Here is a 19,971-nt window from a genome sequence, read left to right on the forward strand (position 1 = left end):
CAATCTAAAAACCCCCAAAACCTAACCACAGAGGAATCAACGGAATAAACTAGGAAGTAGGCCAAAACTAATACCTAATCACAGAGGGAATCAACTGAATAAACTAAAAAGTAGGCCAAATTGGTTCAAGAGCAAGAGTGCAAATATTAACGGGTTGAGTATTCTCTCTTAAAAGAATTGAAACTGTATAGACACTGTCAAAAACTGAATCTATCTGGAACAGGGTTACTAACAAAAGAAACTAGAAGGTAAGCCGAACTGTGTCAGAAACGAGAGGGCAGGTATTGCTAGGGAGATTAGACAAACAAATCCTGATCCACACTGCTATGGTGCTCCCAACAGATAAGTTGGTTCTCAATACCAAAAAGAAATAGAAGGGGTTTATAGTAAATGTATAGCATGGTGCATGTAATAGAAAATATTGCATCAGCAAAGCACATCTAAGCATCTTTGAATGGAATAGAAAACACATTTGCTTGTCAGCTTAGCTAATCGCATGAATCAAACCAACTATTCTACCACAGCTGTTGCTATAACAAACTTTTCCACAAAAGAAAAAAACTAGCAAAAACGGACCAAATAACAATCATTTTATCCCAAAAGAAACAGAGTCCAGAATGTGGTCCCACACCATTGATAAAATCTTCACCCAAGACATTCAAACTGAGGTAACCCAGTTTTTTTTTTGGCTTTAAACTGTCTTAGATAAGTTAAGTTAAATAAATTTAATTATTTTTTTGGACTTATTTTAAGTACAAAATGACTTTAAGTTAGCCCAGTTAAACATTCAAAAAAGCTGAAAACAACTTATAAGCAACTTATAAGCTAATCTAAACGGGCTCTAATACCCCTACAATGTTTATTTTTTGTATTTAACTACTCACAAGTCACGGCCCTTGGTTTGAAGATTAAAAAAAAGGATTTTTTGATAGAAGTGTTTTGTTTCCAGCATAAAATCATACATAAGTACAATCTGTTATAAAATAAACTAATTTCGCAAAATAAGAAGGAAAGAATAGGAGGAAGAAAAAGGAGCAGAAGAGTAATGTTTTGTATTTGTGTTTTTTTTTTCCTCTATCATTGCGCAAGAAAGAGGTTATATTTATAGCCATAAAATGTATTTATAGTCATAAAATGAGTAGAAACCAAGTGGGCAACTTGCCAACTTTTAAGTGGTGCCCACTTGGAAAATAACATCCATAATATAAAACTCCTCCTTGGATGTCTATATAAAAGAAAAATTATAGTGAAAGAATAAATATATATATATATAGTTATTTTCAATATCCATAGATGTTGTGCCTCGTTAAAATATTACTAGAAAAAACTCAATGGAAAAAAGCCTAGTGAAGAAAAAAAGATTACACATATTGATATTTTGGAGAACTCAATGGGACAAAACCTTGGTTGAGGGAAAAAGAGTACAACGTGTATTTTACTCCCCCTGATGAAAACTTCATTTGATATTTTGGAGACAACACATTTCAATCTTATATCATAGCTTCTCAAAAGTTGATGTTGCTAATGCCTTTATGAATAAATCTGCAAGATTATCACCAGAACCAACTTGTTGTACATCAATATCACTATTCTTCTGTAGATCATGCGTGAAGAATAATTTTGATGAAATATGTTTCGTTCTATCTCTTTTTATGAAGCCACCTTTCAATTGAGTTATGCACGCGACATTGTCTTCGAATATAACTGTGGGTACTTTGACATCATTTTCGAGGCCACATATTTCGTTGATGAATTATATCATCAATCTTAACCACACACATTTTCTACTTGCTTCATGAATTGCTATTATTTCAACATGATTTGAAGAAGTAGCAACAATAGACTGCTTTGTAGATCGCCATGATATAGCAGTTCCACCGTGTGTAAATAGATAGCATGTCTGAGATCGAGCTTTATGTGGGTCTGATAAATAAACTTCATCTCCATAACCAATAAGGTCTGCACAATCTTTGTTAGTATAAAACAAATCCATATAAATGGTATATTTTAGGTACCGCAAAATATGTTTTATATCGTTCTAATGTTTTATATGTTTCTTCATAGTTGACTCCGGGTCTTTGAGAGAATCCTTGTGCAACAAGGCGTGCATTTTATCTTCAATTTCATTTCTCTCATTTCGTTTTCACAGAAAAATCCATTTATAGACAACTAGTTTTAGACATTCAGGGGTTTGGACTACAGGTCCAAAAACTCACGTTTAGCAAGTGAGTCTAATTTTGATTGAATTGTCTTTTGTCATTCTGGCCAATCATATCTACGTCGACAATCTTCGACGGAATTAGGCTCAAGACTTTTACTATCTTGTATTAGGTTAATTGCAACATTATATGCAAAAACATTAATCCACCCTAATTTTCGATCGATCTAAATTTAACTCATCACCGATAGAACTTATTGAAAGTTCTTCATTCACTTGATTCTCAGGTTCACTGATTTCTTCAGGAATATTAGTATTACTCAAATATTGACCTTCTTCAGAGGGTTCTTTTGTAGTATCATTTTTATTATTCCTTACCTTTCTCTTTTTAGGATTTTTATCCTTTAAACCCAATAGTCTACTACGCTTAGGCGTGTTTGAGATTCAGAAGCTATGATACTAGTAGATGGTTCTTTTGGGACATCAATCCGGATATGCACATTCACTTTAGGGATATGTGACTTAATTATCTGTTTCAAATCAGTAAATGCATCTAGATTTGATTTGCTATGTTTTGTAAGTGGATGATATTCTAGACCTCCTGCTCATATGTGCGAGTACGTGGATCAAAATGAGATAGTGATGAAATCTTCCACGCAATTTCTCTTGCGGGGTCTTTTTCTCTCCCCCTAATGGTGGGAAAATTGTTTCATCAAACCAACAATCTGCAAATCGAGTAGTAAATAAGTCTCCTGTCAACATTTTAAGCTAGCGAATTATGGAGGATGAATCAAACCCAACATATATGCCCAATCTTCGTTGAGGGCCCATCTCTATACGTTGTGGTGGTGCTAGAGGCATGTATACCACACAACCAAAAATTCGTAGATGGGTTATATTTGACTCATGACCAAATACTAATTGTGATGGAGAATAATTATTATGATGTGTGGGACTGAGACGTACAAAAACTACTGCATGTAAGACAGCACGATCCCAAACAGTATTTGGAAATTTTGTTTTCATTAGTAGAGGTCTGACGATCAATTGTAGACGCTTAATATATGACTCTGCAAGGCCATTTTGAGTATGAACATGAGCAGCAGGATGTTTAATTTTTATTCCAATTGATAAACAATAATCATCAAAAGTTTGGGATGTAAATTCTCCAGCATTATCAAAGTGAATAGTATTAATTGGATAATCTGGGAATTACGTCCTTAATCTTATTATCTGTACTAATATCTTTGCAAACGCCAAGTTGCGAGATAATAAAAGGCACACATGAGACTATCTAGATGGTGCATCTATTAGAACCATAAAATATTTAAACAATCCACTAGGTAGATGAATAGATCTACATATATCTCGGTGTATACGCTCTAAAAAACCAGGAGATTCCACGTCAACCTTCAGGGTCGATGGTCTGGCAAATAATTTGGCTTGATAACAAGCAACGCATGAAAATTCATCATTCGTAAGAATCTTCTGGTTCTTTAACAGATGTCCAGTTGAATTTTTCAAAAATTCATCTCATCATTATTGATTCAGGATTACCTATTCGATCATGCCATAGCACAAATGTATTTAGATCAGTAAACTTCTGGTTTACGATTACGTGTGCTTCAATTGCACTAATTTTTGCATAATATAGGCCAGACGACAAAGTTCGTAAATTTTCCAAAATATATTTCTCGTCTGAGAAATTCTTGGTTATACCAAGATATTCAATATTCATTTCATTTAGTGTCTCATTATAATGTCCATTTCTGCGGATATCTTTAAAAACTTAACAAGTTTTTAGGAATTTAGAATAAAATCGTGCATCGTGTATAACAATCTTTGTCCGCTTAGGCAGAAATATAGTAGCTCTTCCGGAGGCTTAATCATTTTTTAATTATCAGAAATTGTAATAACATTTGCCTTTTCTTCTAAGAAAGTTGAAAAAATATTTCTCGTCTTTAAAAATAGCATGAGTTGTTCCATTATCAATTACACAAATATCCTCGTGATTGATCATTGATCTAAACAAAATTTGAGGCATATTCATATTTTTTTCAAAAAGAAATAAGGTAAATATTATAATTAATACATGGCTCATTATAACAACTTTTATTTATTTACATGGATTAGAAAAATACAACATATTATTTAGTATAGACAAATAAAAAGAAAAATTATTTAAATATTATTGGGCTTATCAATATTCATATTTTCTTCTGAAAAATTAACTAAAACAGCTGCATCCAAATGCATAGGCTCAATATTATCTTCAGAGATAAAGTTTGTCTCCTGATTATTTTCTGTCATCTATGCCTATATAGCTGAACCAGACGTTTTGATGACCGGCAAGTCCGCGATCAATGCCCATACCTCCACATTTAAGACATATATTTTCTGAATTTCTCTTTGGTAAAGCTTTTGCCTTTTCACTCTTATTTTTGTACTGCTGATCATTATCGATGTCAGCCGAGTATCATGATTATAATTTCTTCTTTGACCATGACCACGACTAGGGCCATGACCTCTTTTTCGTTGGTTATATTTTGTCTGATTCAATTCAGGGAGTGGCAAAGAATCAACGGGCCGACTATCATGATTTTTCGTTAATAATTCGTTGTGGCGTTCAACAATAAGAAGGTGAGAAAGTAATTCAAAATATTTTTTAAACTCCTTTTCGCGATATTGCTGCTGCAGGAGTATATTTGGAGGTGAAAATGTGGAGTATGTTTTTTCAAGTTTGTCTTATTCAGTGATTTCTTCTCCGCATAAATTTAACTGAGTTATAATTCTAAACAAGGCAGAAGTATATTCAGTTATATTTTTGAAATCCATTAATCTCAGATTTAGCCAATCGTGACATGTCTGTGGAAGTATGACCAACTTCAGGTGGTCATATCTTTCTTTTAGATTGTTACACAATTTAAGGGGATCCTTTAATGTAAGGTACTGTAATTTTAATCCCTCATTAAGATGGTGACGGAGAAATATCATGGCTTCGGCACGGTTTTGACTAGATGTCGTATTATCATCTTTGATGGTGTCTGCCAGACCCATCGATTCTAGATGTATTTCGGCATCTAGTGCCCATGATGAGTAGTTTTTTTCAGATATGTCAAGAGCAACAAATTCAAGTTTAGAAATATTAGACATTTTAAGAAAATAAAATTCTTATCTTTTGTAACCATCTTAAAAATATAGCTCAAAGCAATGAAGGCTCGTGCTGATAACGTGTTATAAAATAAACTAACGTAGCAAGATAAGAAGGAGAGAATAGGAGGAAGAAAAAGGAGCAGAAGAGTAATGTTTCGTAAATAGCATCCCCCATCTAATTAGTTACCTATCCAAGCTTTACACTGTTATGCAGTTTAGTCCATAAATCCAAATTCAAAGTTTAAAACTAACTTCAACATTGCTTAACTCAAGCCCGTTTCCTTCAAAGTTATTACTCTTCCTGGCAGAATGCTCTTGGAATTGGAATAAATTTACCTGCAGATCGCAAAATCTCGGTGATCTTTCTCTATCTGATAAACGGGGAATCTGCTTTAAAATCGCTAATACATAAGGTGATAGGAACAAAGTGGCTAAATCATCAATAAAAACTTTAAGAAGTAACATGAAATTCGATTAAAGGCATAAAAACTTCAATTACAAAATATTAGCTAGTATGAAATTTTATCCTCTTCTTATACACTGAGCTTGTCCATTTCCCTTCTTAGTGCATTAGCCCTCACCAAACTTCCAATGGTATTCACAGCAAGCTTCAAGTCTTCAATGGGGTTCCCTGGTGCCACTTTCTTGTACAAATAGCTATCGAATGTCATCTTCTGCACGTACTCATCAGCGCACATCTCCACGAAAGCTTCCCTTGCTGGATTCGACCTGTAAAATACCTTCTGCAATATATCAAGCACCTTGTATGTTGGCCAGTAAGTCTTGTCCCATTTCTCCAAGTACTTCCTCAAATCACTCTCGTCCACCATCCTCTTCCCATTTTCTGACCCTTCAACAATTGCTTCAGCACACATACGTCCACTCTTCGCTGCGAAGTAGATCCCTTCGCCTGAACATTTGGTCACGTACCCTGCAGCATCCCCAACTAATGCGACTCTGTCTTGCAATCTTCTCGGCCTTGGGTGTTCGGGAATTGGGTGAGCCTCAACTCGGATGATTTTTCCCCCGGTGATTTTGGAATCGGCTCTCAGTCTTGTTGCTAGCTGGAATTTCTTAATGTCTGCTTTGTGAGTAACGGTGCCTGTACCGACGGCAACGTGGTCACATTTGGGGAAAACCCAACCGTAAAAATCAGGGGAAACATCATCTCCGACGTACATTTCAGCTAAATTCTCATAATACTTCATTTTATCATCGGAAATTTTAATTCGTTCCTGGAATGCAATGGCGTACTCGTAGTCGCCGGCGTTAATGGATTTTGCGACACGGGAATTTGCGCCGTCAGCGCCGATGACGGCGTCAACTTCGAGGGTGCGCTTCTCGCCGGCTCCGTTAGTTTTGGAATCGTAAGCTGTGTAGTGGAGGACGTAAGGTGAATTTGGGGCTTTTGGCATGTCCATTTTCAGAAACAAGCCGTTGAGAACAGAAGCACCGGCTTCGGCAGCACGGTCACGGAGGTAGGCATCGAGTACTTCGCGACGCACCATACCGATGTACTCGTGAGGCTTCAGAGTCTGACCAATATCCACGGCGACGTTGGATGGGGAAATCATCTTCATCTTGGTAACTTTCCGGTCAATGATATCCAGAGGGAGATCGAATTCGCCCACCATACAGAGTGGGATGGCACCACCGCAGGGTTTGCAGTTGTCCATCTTGCGTTCGATTAAGAAAGTCTCAATTCCGCCCTTGGCGAGTGTCTCAGCGGCGGCGCCACCAGCAGGACCACCGCCAACCACAGCAACCCGAAGGTTGCGGCCGGTGACTCTTGGACTGGACTTAGAAGCATTAATACGTAGCCTGCGGTGGGTTTGGGCAGAAGGGAGGGATTTAGAGAGAGTTAGAGAATTGTTTTCCGGCGAGGATTGACGGAGGCCGATGAAAGTTTTGAGGGCAATGGAAGCCATGGTTTTTAGCGTAGTAGTGTGTGAGAATAGAGAGTGAGTGTGGAGATTTTATGAATTTTTTAGTATGATTTTTGATGGATATGGTTAGAGATATTAAGGGGATAAGTGCCGTTGATGAAAAGGGATGGAGGGCTAAGATTGGATTTGGATAATGGTGGGCAGATTCTTGATTTGTAGTTTGTTTTCAGTTACGTTTTTTTGTTTCATCATCGTATGGGTCTTTCATTTTGCATGATGTCCAAGTGGCTCACATTCTGCCACGTTAGGTACATTTTTCGATTGTGGCTCACCGTGCTCGGATATGCTTACACACTATACTAGACTCTAAATTTTGATCATCAAGTGTGAATTAGTTCTATTTAGTATTCCTGTACGGGAAATAAATCAAATCTATGGATCATTTTGATTGGCTTATAAGTTGCATCTAAATTGTTTTTAGTTTTTTTTTTTTTTTGAATGTTTGACTAGTCAACTTAAAGTCATTTTGTGGTTAAAATGAGTTAAAAACAGTTTATAAGTTAAAATCAGCTTATAAGTCAAAAAAACTATACCTATTTATTTTTTAAAACTTATAAGTAATTTTCAACTTATAAGCTAGTCAATCCAAAACAGACTACTAGTAAAAGAAACGGAAAGAACAATGACACGGTCCGAGGAAATAAGGAGGAACCAATCCGGTATCAACACAAATCTTGAACTACATTCGTTATCGTAATTTCTGTTGATAGTGTAAGTGTCTAATATTTAAAGGAGTAAACTGGGCCTGACTTAATATTGTTTGGGTCACCAGTGACCTTGTAGTATCAATCAAGTTTGTTGCAACACTAGCATCGTTGGGTTTGCACCTTTACCGATGTTTTGACTGGAAATTAAAAGGAAGTTAAATCTTCTTATATCACACATCTCTATCTCGACAGAGGAAACTTTCACAAGTCCAACAATCAGTAAATATAATTTGTAATTTAGAAGGTTTTCTTTAAGTGGAGTAACAATGTTATCCAAGTATATATGCCTACCTATATATGAATTTGACTTCTCATAACCCTTTGCAAGTGATAGCAGAGACTTGGTGTTAGAGGCGAAGAAGTAAAAACTCAACTTGGCTTTAGAATTCCATGCACTTGTTAACCTTTACTTATCCATTTTAGACTTTGCATCCCCATAATATTCATTTTAAATTGATGTTTAGTAGTATTAGATATTGAAAAATGATTTGAAAAATAAAAAATTAATATTAAAGATAATACAAGGGGAAAAATATTTTATTTTCTTGATATATTAAACATGACAAGTAAAAGTGAAAATCTATTTTTGAAATAGTTGACAAATAAAAGTGAAGAGAAGGGGTATGCTCGCCTGCTAATCTAAGAAGAGTCTTAACTTCAATACACAGAAATTGGAAGATAAAGTTAAAATTACCTTGTCATCTTACAAATAACTATATATAACTATCTATTGTGAGTGAAATACATAGAACATAAAACAAACTACCTGCTATGACATATTCAAGTTATGTTAATAGTGTAAAAATTTTGTGTACTGTCAATATATATATTTATTAGTTAAACTCAACATCTAAGAAAGGGATATGCAACTTATATTTGTTAGAGTTGAATCGTTGTAACAGAACTCAAAGTAGATATGGTAGGTTTGAATTTCTTAGACAGTTGGTTTATCAAACTCTTGCTACCTTCTTTATGTCCATTTTTCTCTCCAAAAATCCCAACTTCCCCAGCTGATGCTTTGGATTTTGTCCCCACAGATACTTGCACTTTCCTTTTCTTGGTAAACATTTTAAAAGGTAAGAATTAAGGCCTCATTATTCCTAGGATAAACTTACAAACACTTGTAAAAAACACAGTACCTCTACAAGTACTTAACATGAAGTTGACTCTGACTTTACCAATTTTTGTAACAATTTTATTAGCTGTTGTAATTGGAGGTTGCAATTGCAAGATTGTACAATTCATCTTTGGAGACTCTCTTTCAGATGTTGGCAACAACAACTTCCTCTCCAAAAGCCTTGCTCGCGCGAATTTGCCATGGTATGGTATTGATTTTGGGACTGGATTGCCTAATGGTAGATTTTGCAATGGCCGTACTGTTGCTGATATAATAGGTAATTAACATTTTCAATTTTGTATTTTAGATGATAGTTAAGTACCTAATCTAGCTTTACATACTTAAAGTTCGACTAAGTCAGCCCAAAGATCAAATTCAAAATGTATCACGCAACATTAAAAGTATTGTCACACTTATATGCAGCTTGCCAATATTTGTAACCACCAATTAATGTTGAATTTTGTTTGCACACCCAACATGTTAACCATGCCTATTGTGTAGGTGATGAAATGGGGCTTCCAAGGCCACCAGCATATCTGAATCAATCGTTAACAGAAGATGTTATACTAGAGGACGGAGTCAATTTTGCCTCTGGAGGTGGTGGCATTCTAAACGAGACAGGCGGTTTATTTGTAAGTAATTCTCCTGTCAATTTGTCTAAAAATTAATACATTTTCCTTTAAAATATACCGAGTATGTATGTTGTGTCTCCTTTAATTTGATGAATTATAAGTACAGATACAGAGGTTTTCCTTATACAAGCAAATAGAGTTGTTTCAAGGCACACAGGAATTAATTAGAGAAAAAATTGGAAGCAAAAAAGCTGACATATTTTTCCAACGAGCAAGATACGTGGTAGCCTTAGGAAGCAATGATTTCATCAACAATTACTTAATGCCTGTTTATAGTGATTCATGGACGTATAATGACAAATCCTTCATCCAATACTTAATGGACACTCTCAGGTCACAGCTCACAGTAAGACGTTTTTTCCATGCCAATTTCCTAAACAAATTGCTTAATCTTTAAACCAATTATGACGTTTTTCTATTGTCAATTTTTTTAGTTGTTGCATAGTTTGGGGGCTAGGGAGTTGATGGTGTTTGGGCTAGGGCCAATGGGTTGTATTCCACTTCAAAGAGTTCTAAGTTCAGATGGTCAGTGTCAGGACAAGACTAACCAGCTGGCACTTACCTTCAACAAAGCAACAGACGAACTTGTCGTGGAATTGGCAAACACACTTCCAAATGCCAGCTACAAGTTTGGAGATGCTTATGATGTTGTTAACGATGTCATAACTAATCCCGGCAATTACGGTACAAACTTATTATAACATTACTGCTAAGAACTATTTCAAGAATTATATAAATATTAGGACTAAACATAAAAAGCTTTTTATGTGACGAAGAATTTTAATTTTGTGCAGTGATAGACTGACAATATAAAAATATTTATATTATCAATACAGTACATAAGTTAAATTCAACGTAAATATTGCAGGTTTTAGTAACTCGGATTCGCCATGCTGCTCGTTTGGAAAAATTAGGCCAGCATTGACGTGTAATCCAGCATCGATATTGTGCAGCGACAGAAGCAAATATGTGTTTTGGGATGAATACCACCCTTCGGATAGAGCTAACCAGTTGATTGCTAAAGAGCTTATTAAAAAACTCGGATTTTTGAAGCCTAACCAGACAGATATTGCTTCTCCCCCTACACCAGCTTTGGGTCCTTCATCCGATGATGACGGACAATAGAGTTTTTTTTTTTTCATAACACATAAATCGTATTTTTTAATTCGGTCAAGACCTAACATTTTCGTCTTCTGTCTTTAGTGTGCACAAGTTAACAGGCATGACAAGCGTGTCTACTTGTCAACTACAATTATGATATTTAAGAAGTCAATTTGTATACACCCAAAGTTGGAGGACATAAATATCGAATGACGCTATTATTATTTTTTCTTTCACTTCCCTTCTAGATTTTCTTGTTATATCACCAGTAATTCATTCAGTATTATATTGGCAAAATAGAAACATTATGGTCACGTACTAATCTATTTCTTTTTTTGCATATTAAATAATGAACGAATGCATTACAAATTAAGTACAGTCAACTAGCATCCAATCCCGAATATTCTTGCAGTTTCTGCTAAGAAATAACGTAACCTTTTAAATATATTTTAAGGCTATATTTAAATTATGTTTTTTAATACTTATGCCAAAGCTTGCTTTGCATATAACTATGGACGTCCAAAGTAGACAAACAATTTTTTAAAATTGTCCAATCCGGTCGATATGTGTTTATGCATTCATCAAGATTTCAAACCCACTATATATTAATTGATAGTAGAATATTAAATTTTCTAAAACTAAGATATGATTCCAGCAAGCCTCTAAATAAGGGATAATATGACCTTTTACCAAATTTTTGTGGGACCATGCAATAAACGTGAATGGTTACCACCTCAAAACCCACGATCTCCATCTAGCATTTAATGTTGATTTGCCAAATTGCTCAAGGATATTTAAAAGGTACATGAGATTAGTTTACCTAATAGCCATATTTTAACATCATTAAATCTTTGGTTGTCTAGCACCAGCCCTTTTGAAAGGGGAAGTGTTGAAAGAGATGTTCTACGTAACTCCTTCTATGGTTTGTGCAATTCGTCTCCTTTTGAGCTAATTTTAAAATGTGTGTTAAGCCTAAAGAAATATCCCACGTCAGATTGGAACAAAATCCCAAGACTCCGGCAACCCTCCATTTTATCGTAAAGTTATTATTTGCAGGTTGCCCCACATTCATAGAAGTTGCATAAAGGGTGACACTAGAAGAAACTGTTATGCACTTGAAAAAGATATAGCGCTCCCAAGCTTTAACTATGCCTCAGAATCAGCACCTCCCACCAATATCCTTCCCACGTACATTAAAAATGAAACTCATTGATTTTAAATTAAAATTCATTAATATTGAATATTGTTGTATCTTAAATTGGTTATTTTTATATTACCCAGTAGACTAAGAAATTCTAATTCATAAGAAAATATAATTAGGAGAATAATATGTTTCACTCACTTAACATATCTTGTAAAAAAAAAACAATTTCAGATTTTGCATGTGTAACTTCCCTATAGATGTTGAAAATATAGTTAAATAATAAAAGTGTGTTAGATGGCCACAAACTTCAATATGATATTAGAGCAGATAAAGGTCCTGAAATCGAATCTCACCTCCACCCATATCAAAAAGAATTTTCACGTGTTTGGCCCATGAAAAAGAATCAGTCTCATACATGGGGGAGGGTAGAAAATACAGTTCAATAATAAAAGTGTGCTCTCTTTAAAAGCCTAATCTTTTAAGTGAGATAGTCACACCCTTCAACAATATATTAGACCACAGATCAGAACTTTAAATTTCTAAGTTGGAACCATTTCATCTGCTTTGCATTTTTTTTTTGACAGAATTCCCATTGGTAATTAAGTTGGAACCATATCTTAGGACTCAGAATCAGTAGATTAAGGATGATACATGATTCTTAACTAATGGTACCCGTATATACAATTTAGTAAAGTGATAGCAAACAAAGTTCATATAATTAATATTAATCATAACACAAATCAGTACACTACATATAAAACATATATAATACTGCTAATAAGTACTCCTCAACCAATTCAGCTACTACGTGCTAGCTAGCGAGATCTCTCAGAGATTATCCACACAATTAACTAGATCTCTTAATTAACTATTCAAAATATGAGCCAATTATGATTAAAATGGTACTTAACACAGTTAATTATCTTAAACATATATGGATGATCTAGCATTCAAAACATCCTCTCCCTAATTGGGACCTTGGAGTGTGTCGATTATTTGCACCAGAACCTGGATAATCGTTCATGATCTCTTCAGCCTCCAGTATTCTTCTTGTTGCTTTTTCTGCTTCCATATTTGCCTAACAAATTCAGTTTTAAAAATTTCCATCAGACTAATTAAAAGGAAAAATATAATTAAAGATGAAGAAGTAGTACGTACCGTACGAATTATATTGTCTGTCAGTACATTATGTTCTTCATGAGATATGTCCAGTAGTACCAAACTTGTGCTTCCTGTCGATATAAATCATGTTATATATTACATATATATTCATGATTATTATCGATGATCGATCAATAACAGAAGGAAAAATAAATTAATTAAGATACCTATGCTCATGAAATATGAACTTACTTGTGATTGGGACGGCATTAATCAAGCAGTTGATAGCATGAGAAAAGCAAAGAAAAGTCATAAATAACCGAAAGAAAAGGCCAGCCATGGCTATTATAAATTACCAACTACTCTTACAATGTTTCTAATAATTCCTAGGATTTAATTTGCTGCAACACAACTGTCTAGTGCTCCATTTTATACATGCTTATTACGGACATATGGACCACTAACACATTATTATGGCAAAAAAAGAAAGAGAAAACAAAAAGGCAGTTAATTCCGTGAGCTTCTTTTGGTTGAGGCAATCAACTCATGGGCGAATTTATTGATTATGGTGCACGTGAAATTATGGTCTCTTTAATAAATGAGGTATTTTACGTATATATATTTTAAAATTGTTCTAATATTATTTGCTAGCAATCATAGTCTAAAAAAGGCTAAATGGAGTTTTTGGTTGAATGCTAAGTCATCTACTTAGAGGAAGGGGAATCAATTCTCACTATGTAAAGATATGACACGTAGGCTTAACTCAACCCAAAAACTAGTTGATTCTCATTATGTAAAGATATGACACGTGGATCTAACTCAACTTCAAAAACTAGTTAATCAAGATAGGATTGCCCAATCCATATAAGCAAACCATTTATATTCCCAACTAATGCGGGACTTTAACCCACTCTAATACCCCTTCACGTTCAAGCATGACTGGAACGTAAATCAGGAGCTCAAACAAGGAAGGATCTGACTCTAATACCATGTAATTCAACCCTAAAAACTAGCTTAAGAAAAAAGAATTGACCAAGTTTATATAAGCAAACCACCCTTCCAATTAAGTCTCTAATCCACTCCAACACATTTGATACATTTTATTTTTTTACGGTGCACATATGCTATAGAAATTATAGATCCGCATTTATCAAGTCACACAAAGTCAAAAAGTATAAATCAGAAAATGAATTCAATGGAAGGCATGCAACATTATTTAATAATTAGATAAATAGTACACATAACGCGGTTTGGGATCTTTGTCCATATCTTCCTCCCAATTTCCTTTTTGCATGTGAACCGTTGATATGAAACTTAAAAGCCAAAAAATAAGGGCACTTGACTTTTTGGTGTTTGAGTGGAAAGTATTATGATGAGGAAAAATTTATATTAAGTCAAAATGGGGAACAAAATATATATGAGCACACTGTGCAAGTGGAGGGTGACAAAATAATGATGTGCCTCAATAAGTACTCTTGCTACTCTAATATTTTTTGTGAGGCCTTAGTGGAACATATATATAATAATATGAGAGTTTCATGGATATAGGCGCTCGTATCGAGCTAACAGATATTATGTGAAATTAAATTATTTAATGTCTGTATTAGTAAAAAAATAAATATGTACTTTGTGAAATTAGTTCAAATGCATGTTAGTGATAGGTACCACTTTAGATTTGTTAAGGTGCCCACAAATCAATTCGTACTCTACAATTATCAAAGTATTGAATAAGGCCCTTTTGATATAAATAATCGAAAGAAAAGATTCATACAATCAGCAAAATAATGTATAAACAATTTGGGACTTCCACTACAGAACCCATGCAACATGCATGAGCATCAGATTCAAACAGGTAGAACTTTCTAGGCTTTCATTATTTTACTTATTATATTCCTTGTTTAAAATTTTAAAAAATAGTACACAGTATTTGTTATCATTCCACTAGCCAGATGTCAGGCTTATAAATTAACCAATATTTGGTACTTTGAGTTACGTTGTTATATTTCTGGTAAGAATCCACTGTTCCTCTTAATGCTTTATCACCAAAACATTCATTTCGTTCTCAAATATATTAGCTCACAAGTCATGGTTAGAAAGTGAGCTTTTGGGAACAAAATAGTCATATTTTTATCCGAGGTCCTTGCTTGGTACAAAGTTCGTCTAATTTTATGCCTTTACGTCTTTTCATATATTTGAGGGGCCAAAATCCTCTCTAATTAAATTCTGAAATATTTGAGTTAAAATTCTAACTGATCACATGGACTAACATTTTGTTAACAGTAAGTCAGAGTGCGTTTTTATCAGAATAGATAACATATAGACCCAATGTCACATTAAGTATCCAACATCGTGGTTCGTAGCTGTGTGTTCTAATCTTCTAATTAAGCTTTGATATAGATGTCCCGGGGCTAATAATCTAAGAAGAAATGAGGGAAAGGATATTAACCCGTTTCAAACGAAAGACTGAATTGGGCTGTTGAAGTCTATACCCGTTAAGGTTGAACTTGGGTCTGTTTGGAAAGCTCTAATATTGGGCTACTATCCAAAACCCAAAACCGAATTGAGTTGGGTTTGAAACCAAATATTACTCCAAAAACATAACTTTTTGAATTTGGTCTTGAACTATGCCGATCGAATTTTAAGCTTTGGGCCATGGGTAATTTTTTACAAGATCATAGACCAAGTGTTTTTAATTTTTATGAATGAATTATTAACTATTTGTATTGTCTAGATTCTAGAATGTGAAAGGTCAGTGGATAAAGACATTGAAAAGAGTTGAGTATAGTTGCTAACATGCATTTACTAGGGAAACTTACCTCAATATATTAAATTTAGAAAATATTTGTCAACTATTTTAATACATTGTATTGCATGTACAATTTACTTTTAATACATAATGCACGTTTTTTTATCCAAACAAATCTAATACATTTTAAGACACTTGTAATACATCTAACTTTTATACATAGTGTAATACATCTATATTACATGCGTTATTCGCTTTCAATACATAGTGCAATTTTTTCTTTTTTATCAAAAATAAGTATAATACATATATATTTCATATGTAATTCACTTTTAATACATAGTACAATTGCTATAAATGGTAAATATTTTATAAAAGCAGCTCAAAAAGGGTAATTATCCCTTGTGTTTAGAGCAACTTCGAACGTGGGCCATGAGTCCAAATTCTTGAGGTATTTCGGGGCCTTGAGGCTATTCAATTGTCGGATCCCCATCTATCACTATCGAAAGGCCCAAACTCAACTCAAACATAAAATATTCTTTCATAAACCCTTCATGTGTGTGTGTGAATACTGCACCAATAATAATATATTTTATGTAATTTCACAATTCAAATTTGTGTGATAGAAATGCCTTTTTCGATAGACAATTCCTATATAATGATAATACTTTGAGCGTTAATTTGTTAGGTTCAGTTTCAAATACAAGTTTGTATAAAATAACTACATCCAAAAGTAGCATTGAATAATGAGTCATGTAGTACAAGAAAAATAAAAGTAAACTTTACCTAAATCCCATAATGGAAAAGTCTAATTACTATACACCCCTCATTGTATCAAAATTACCCGATATCCCCTTTTTTTTAACTTTTCTGATACATTAGATTTGTATCTCATACATCAATTATCTAATGAGTAATTAATGAAGATCATCTATTTATGGATAGTATCTTAATATAAGGGATGATTGGTTCTTTAAATCAATTATTGATCTAATTAATGGGATTAATTTGGTTAAAAAAAGAACGGTTGTGTAGTTGAAGATTTAAGCTTAAAAAAACAGAGCATAAATTCAAACCAACTTCGATTTCAAATTTTTTTTCAGTTTGGGTTATGTATCTGATACATCAGTTATGTATCTGATACATCAATTGTTAAAAAAATCAATTGTTATGTCCATGAAGATTCAAGCCAAAAAACATAGCGTCGTCTCGAATGGAAAAAACAGAGCATCAATTCATACCGAAGTTGATTTCAATTATTTTTCCATTTTTGCTGATACATAAGTTATGTATCTGATACATAACTTTAGCTATAGAATAGTTAATGCACATCAGCTATTTATGGATAAAAGATTGGCTCTTTATATCAATTACTGATCTATTAAAAAAGGCGACAGTTATGTACATGAATTTTGAAGCCAAAAAGTCAGAGCATCGACTACAAGGAAAACAACAGAGCATCAATTCAAAGCAAACTTCGCGTTTCATCAATTAATCGATATGAATATCCCGATACTACTAAGACATTCTCGAGTTTGGCAATCCGATATTACTTATGAACAATACAAAAGTGATGGAATCGTTGTCGGTGACAATGTATCTTACTCAAATCTAAAAGCAGCAATCGCTGCTGAATTGAGTGTGGATGAATCAGAGAAAAAAATTGAAATCCGATACATAGTTGAAGGTAACTCGTCGCCAATATATATTCGTAATGATATGGGTGTTAATCTTTACATAGAGTTGAAGAAGAAAGAGCCTGTTTTCGTGAATTATCCCCTGTGCATATCAAGCTTTGATATAAAAAGATGTGAGATAAAATCATTCGACAGTACATCTGGAGCAATCGTTTGTGCCGAATCAAATGCGAATGAGTCCCACATTTTTAGTTTAGAAGAATCTGGTAATGTTGCAAATTGTTATATAGCAGAATTGGAGTTGACGAACTACATAGATGATACAAATGGTGCGGAAGTGAAGGAGAATCAATTCTATAAGGATAAAGCAACTCTAGTTGATGTAATGGCCAAATACAAAATCAATAATGAATTAAATTTCAAGGTTAAAAGATCCGACAGTAAAAGGTATGCACATATTCTACATTTGGAAATTTTGATGTTGGATAGTATCCAACAGTATGTATCAGATACATATTATTGTGTGTATCTAATACATTCTTAAAATAAAATAATTTTTCCTGTCATGATACATCAAAACTCCATTTCTGCATTTGGAAATTTTTATGTTGGATAGTATCCAACAGTATGTATCAGATACATATTATTGTGTGTATCTGATACATTCTTAAAATAAAATAATTTTTCCTGTCATGATACATCAAAACTCCATTTCTGCATTTGAAAATTTTGATGTTGGATAGTATCCAACAGTATGTATCAGATACATATTATTGTGTGTATCTGATACATTCTTAAAATAAAATAATTTTTCCTGTCATGATACATCAAAACTCCATTTCTGTAACTCAGTTAAAAAATGATAATAATGCTGTCAGTATGTATCAGATTCATAATACTCTATGTATCAGATGTTTTTTTTTAATAATACATACAAAGAAGCATGTATCAAGTACATGTGGGTTGACAGACTTCCTATCAGTATGTCACTGTATTTGTTGATATTATAAATGAAAAAATATTGGTATGATACATGTCATTTTTTTAATACAAATGCAGTTATGTGTTAGTATGCCTTTCAGAAGGCTGTTGTTGGAGAATGAAAGCTTCATGTTGGAAAAAATCAGATATATTCAAAGTTAGATATTTCAATAGTGAACATTCATGTGCACTGAGAGATAGGATTTTCAACAAAGTTCATGCTACAAAGGCTTTTGTTAGTGCATTCACAGCACCTAAATTGGTTAATCATAAGAGAATTGTCACCCCTAATGATATACGAGAGGATATTAAATCAGCGTATGGAATTGATATTACCTATCAACAGGCATGTTGTTCAAAAGAGCATGCTTTGCAGATGTTAAGGGGAAAACCTGCTGATGGATATAGACAGCTGCCTGTATACATACATATTCTAAAAACCGTATATCCAAATTCGTACATAAGTATGCACAAGTCATCAACTGATGAGTTCATGTATTTGTTCAGAGCGTTAAGGCCCTTGATGAGGGGGTTTCAGTTTTGTCGACCAGTAGTTATTGTTGACGGTGCACATCTTGATGGACCTTATAAAGGGACGTTTGTATCAGCTAGCACACTTGATGGGGCAAGTATTACTTTCTTATACTGTTTCTTATTGAATAACAGTGTGTCATCTCATTTTTCACGTTTGTTGTGATTCTGATGAATTTTAATAACTATTGTATCGCTATTATTGATTTATTAGGTTGCATATTGTCGTTGGCGTATGGTATTGTTGATACGGAAAATGATTCATCATGGACGTGGTTTTTTCAGAATTTCAAGAATGCATTTGGTGGAGGGACAATATGTGTGTTGTATCAGATAGGAACGAAAGCATAATCAAGAGTGTAAGCATGGTATTTCCCAATGTTCCTCATTTTGCATGCATATGGCATATATGGAAAAATGTGTGTACTAAATACAGAAGGAGCAAAGTTGTACTAAGTGACATCTTCTATTCAATGGCAAAGGCATACCGAAAAGATGAAGTTGATAAATTAATGGCCAAAGTTGAAAGAATCGATCAACGGGTGACACAATATTTAAAAAATGCAGGATACGAAAAGTGGTCAAGGGTTCATGCCACTGTCAACAGGGGTATAATGATGACTTCTAACATCGCAGAATGTATCAATGGATGTCTTGTTGAAGCACGAGAGCTGCCTATAATTGACTTTTTGGAGCAAACGAGAATGTTATTTGGTTCTTGGAACTGCAAAAATAGGGAAATAGCATCTTATACAAAACATACTTTGGGTAGAAAATTCGAAGATATCCTAGTTTCAAACACGATCAAGTGTTCGAGAATGAAGGTACACGATACATACTTTCTGACACATATATACTGATACATCAGTTCTGGTACATGATACATACTTTATGATACATACTTTCTGATACATATATATTGTTACATCAGTTCTGATACATCATTTCTGTAATTGATACATACTTTCTGATACATATATGTGAAATTTATTTCTTGGTGGCTGATGATTCATCAGT

At 33.9% G+C, this 19,971-nt stretch overlaps 3 protein-coding genes across 3 annotated transcripts; 1 reads left to right on the top strand and 2 right to left on the bottom strand.

Moving 5' to 3' along the window:
• Nucleotides 1-5,708: 5,708 nt before the first annotated feature.
• Nucleotides 5,709-7,307, bottom strand: LOC129896300 (geranylgeranyl diphosphate reductase, chloroplastic). Its single transcript, XM_055972160.1, has one exon. It carries the CDS (start codon nucleotides 7,237-7,239, stop codon nucleotides 5,845-5,847), a length of 1,395 nt encoding a protein of 464 aa, XP_055828135.1. The 5' UTR covers nucleotides 7,240-7,307; the 3' UTR covers nucleotides 5,709-5,844.
• Nucleotides 7,308-8,889: 1,582 nt separating this feature from the next.
• Nucleotides 8,890-11,050, top strand: LOC129896304 (GDSL esterase/lipase At1g74460). The gene is made up of 5 exons (XM_055972164.1): nucleotides 8,890-9,358; nucleotides 9,583-9,713; nucleotides 9,820-10,059; nucleotides 10,148-10,397; nucleotides 10,582-11,050. Exons 1-5 carry the CDS (start codon nucleotides 9,121-9,123, stop codon nucleotides 10,836-10,838), a joined length of 1,116 nt encoding a protein of 371 aa, XP_055828139.1. The 5' UTR covers nucleotides 8,890-9,120; the 3' UTR covers nucleotides 10,839-11,050.
• A 1,602-nt stretch (nucleotides 11,051-12,652) lies between these two features.
• LOC129896312 (uncharacterized) lies at nucleotides 12,653-13,551 on the bottom strand. Its single transcript, XM_055972174.1, has 3 exons — nucleotides 13,312-13,551; nucleotides 13,117-13,190; nucleotides 12,653-13,036 (listed from the first exon to the last, which is right to left on the bottom strand). The coding sequence occupies exons 1-3, from the start codon at nucleotides 13,397-13,399 to the stop codon at nucleotides 12,902-12,904; spliced, it is 297 nt and encodes a 98-aa protein (XP_055828149.1). The 5' UTR covers nucleotides 13,400-13,551; the 3' UTR covers nucleotides 12,653-12,901.
• Nucleotides 13,552-19,971: the final 6,420 nt, after the last annotated feature.

This window comes from Solanum dulcamara, chromosome 7 (genome assembly GCF_947179165.1).
Source record: "Solanum dulcamara chromosome 7, daSolDulc1.2, whole genome shotgun sequence".
In the NCBI taxonomy this organism is placed as follows: domain Eukaryota; kingdom Viridiplantae; phylum Streptophyta; class Magnoliopsida; order Solanales; family Solanaceae; genus Solanum; species Solanum dulcamara.

Excerpts from the sequence above, each read along its gene's own strand:
- LOC129896300 (XM_055972160.1), bottom strand. The coding sequence starts at position 7,239 with ATGGCTTCCATTGCCCTCAAAACTTTCATCGGCCTCCGTCAATCCTCG.
- LOC129896304 (XM_055972164.1), top strand. The coding sequence starts at position 9,121 with ATGAAGTTGACTCTGACTTTACCAATTTTTGTAACAATTTTATTAGCT. Across the intron at positions 9,359-9,582 it reads TACTGTTGCTGATATAATAG|GTGATGAAATGGGGCTTCCA; the intron begins GTAATTAACATT and ends CCTATTGTGTAG. Across the intron at positions 10,398-10,581 it reads AACTAATCCCGGCAATTACG|GTTTTAGTAACTCGGATTCG; the intron begins GTACAAACTTAT and ends TAAATATTGCAG.
- LOC129896312 (XM_055972174.1), bottom strand. The coding sequence starts at position 13,399 with ATGGCTGGCCTTTTCTTTCGGTTATTTATGACTTTTCTTTGCTTTTCT. Across the intron at positions 13,191-13,311 it reads TAATGCCGTCCCAATCACAA|GAAGCACAAGTTTGGTACTA; the intron begins GTAAGTTCATAT and ends TTATATCGACAG. Across the intron at positions 13,037-13,116 it reads CAGACAATATAATTCGTACG|GCAAATATGGAAGCAGAAAA; the intron begins GTACGTACTACT and ends TGAATTTGTTAG.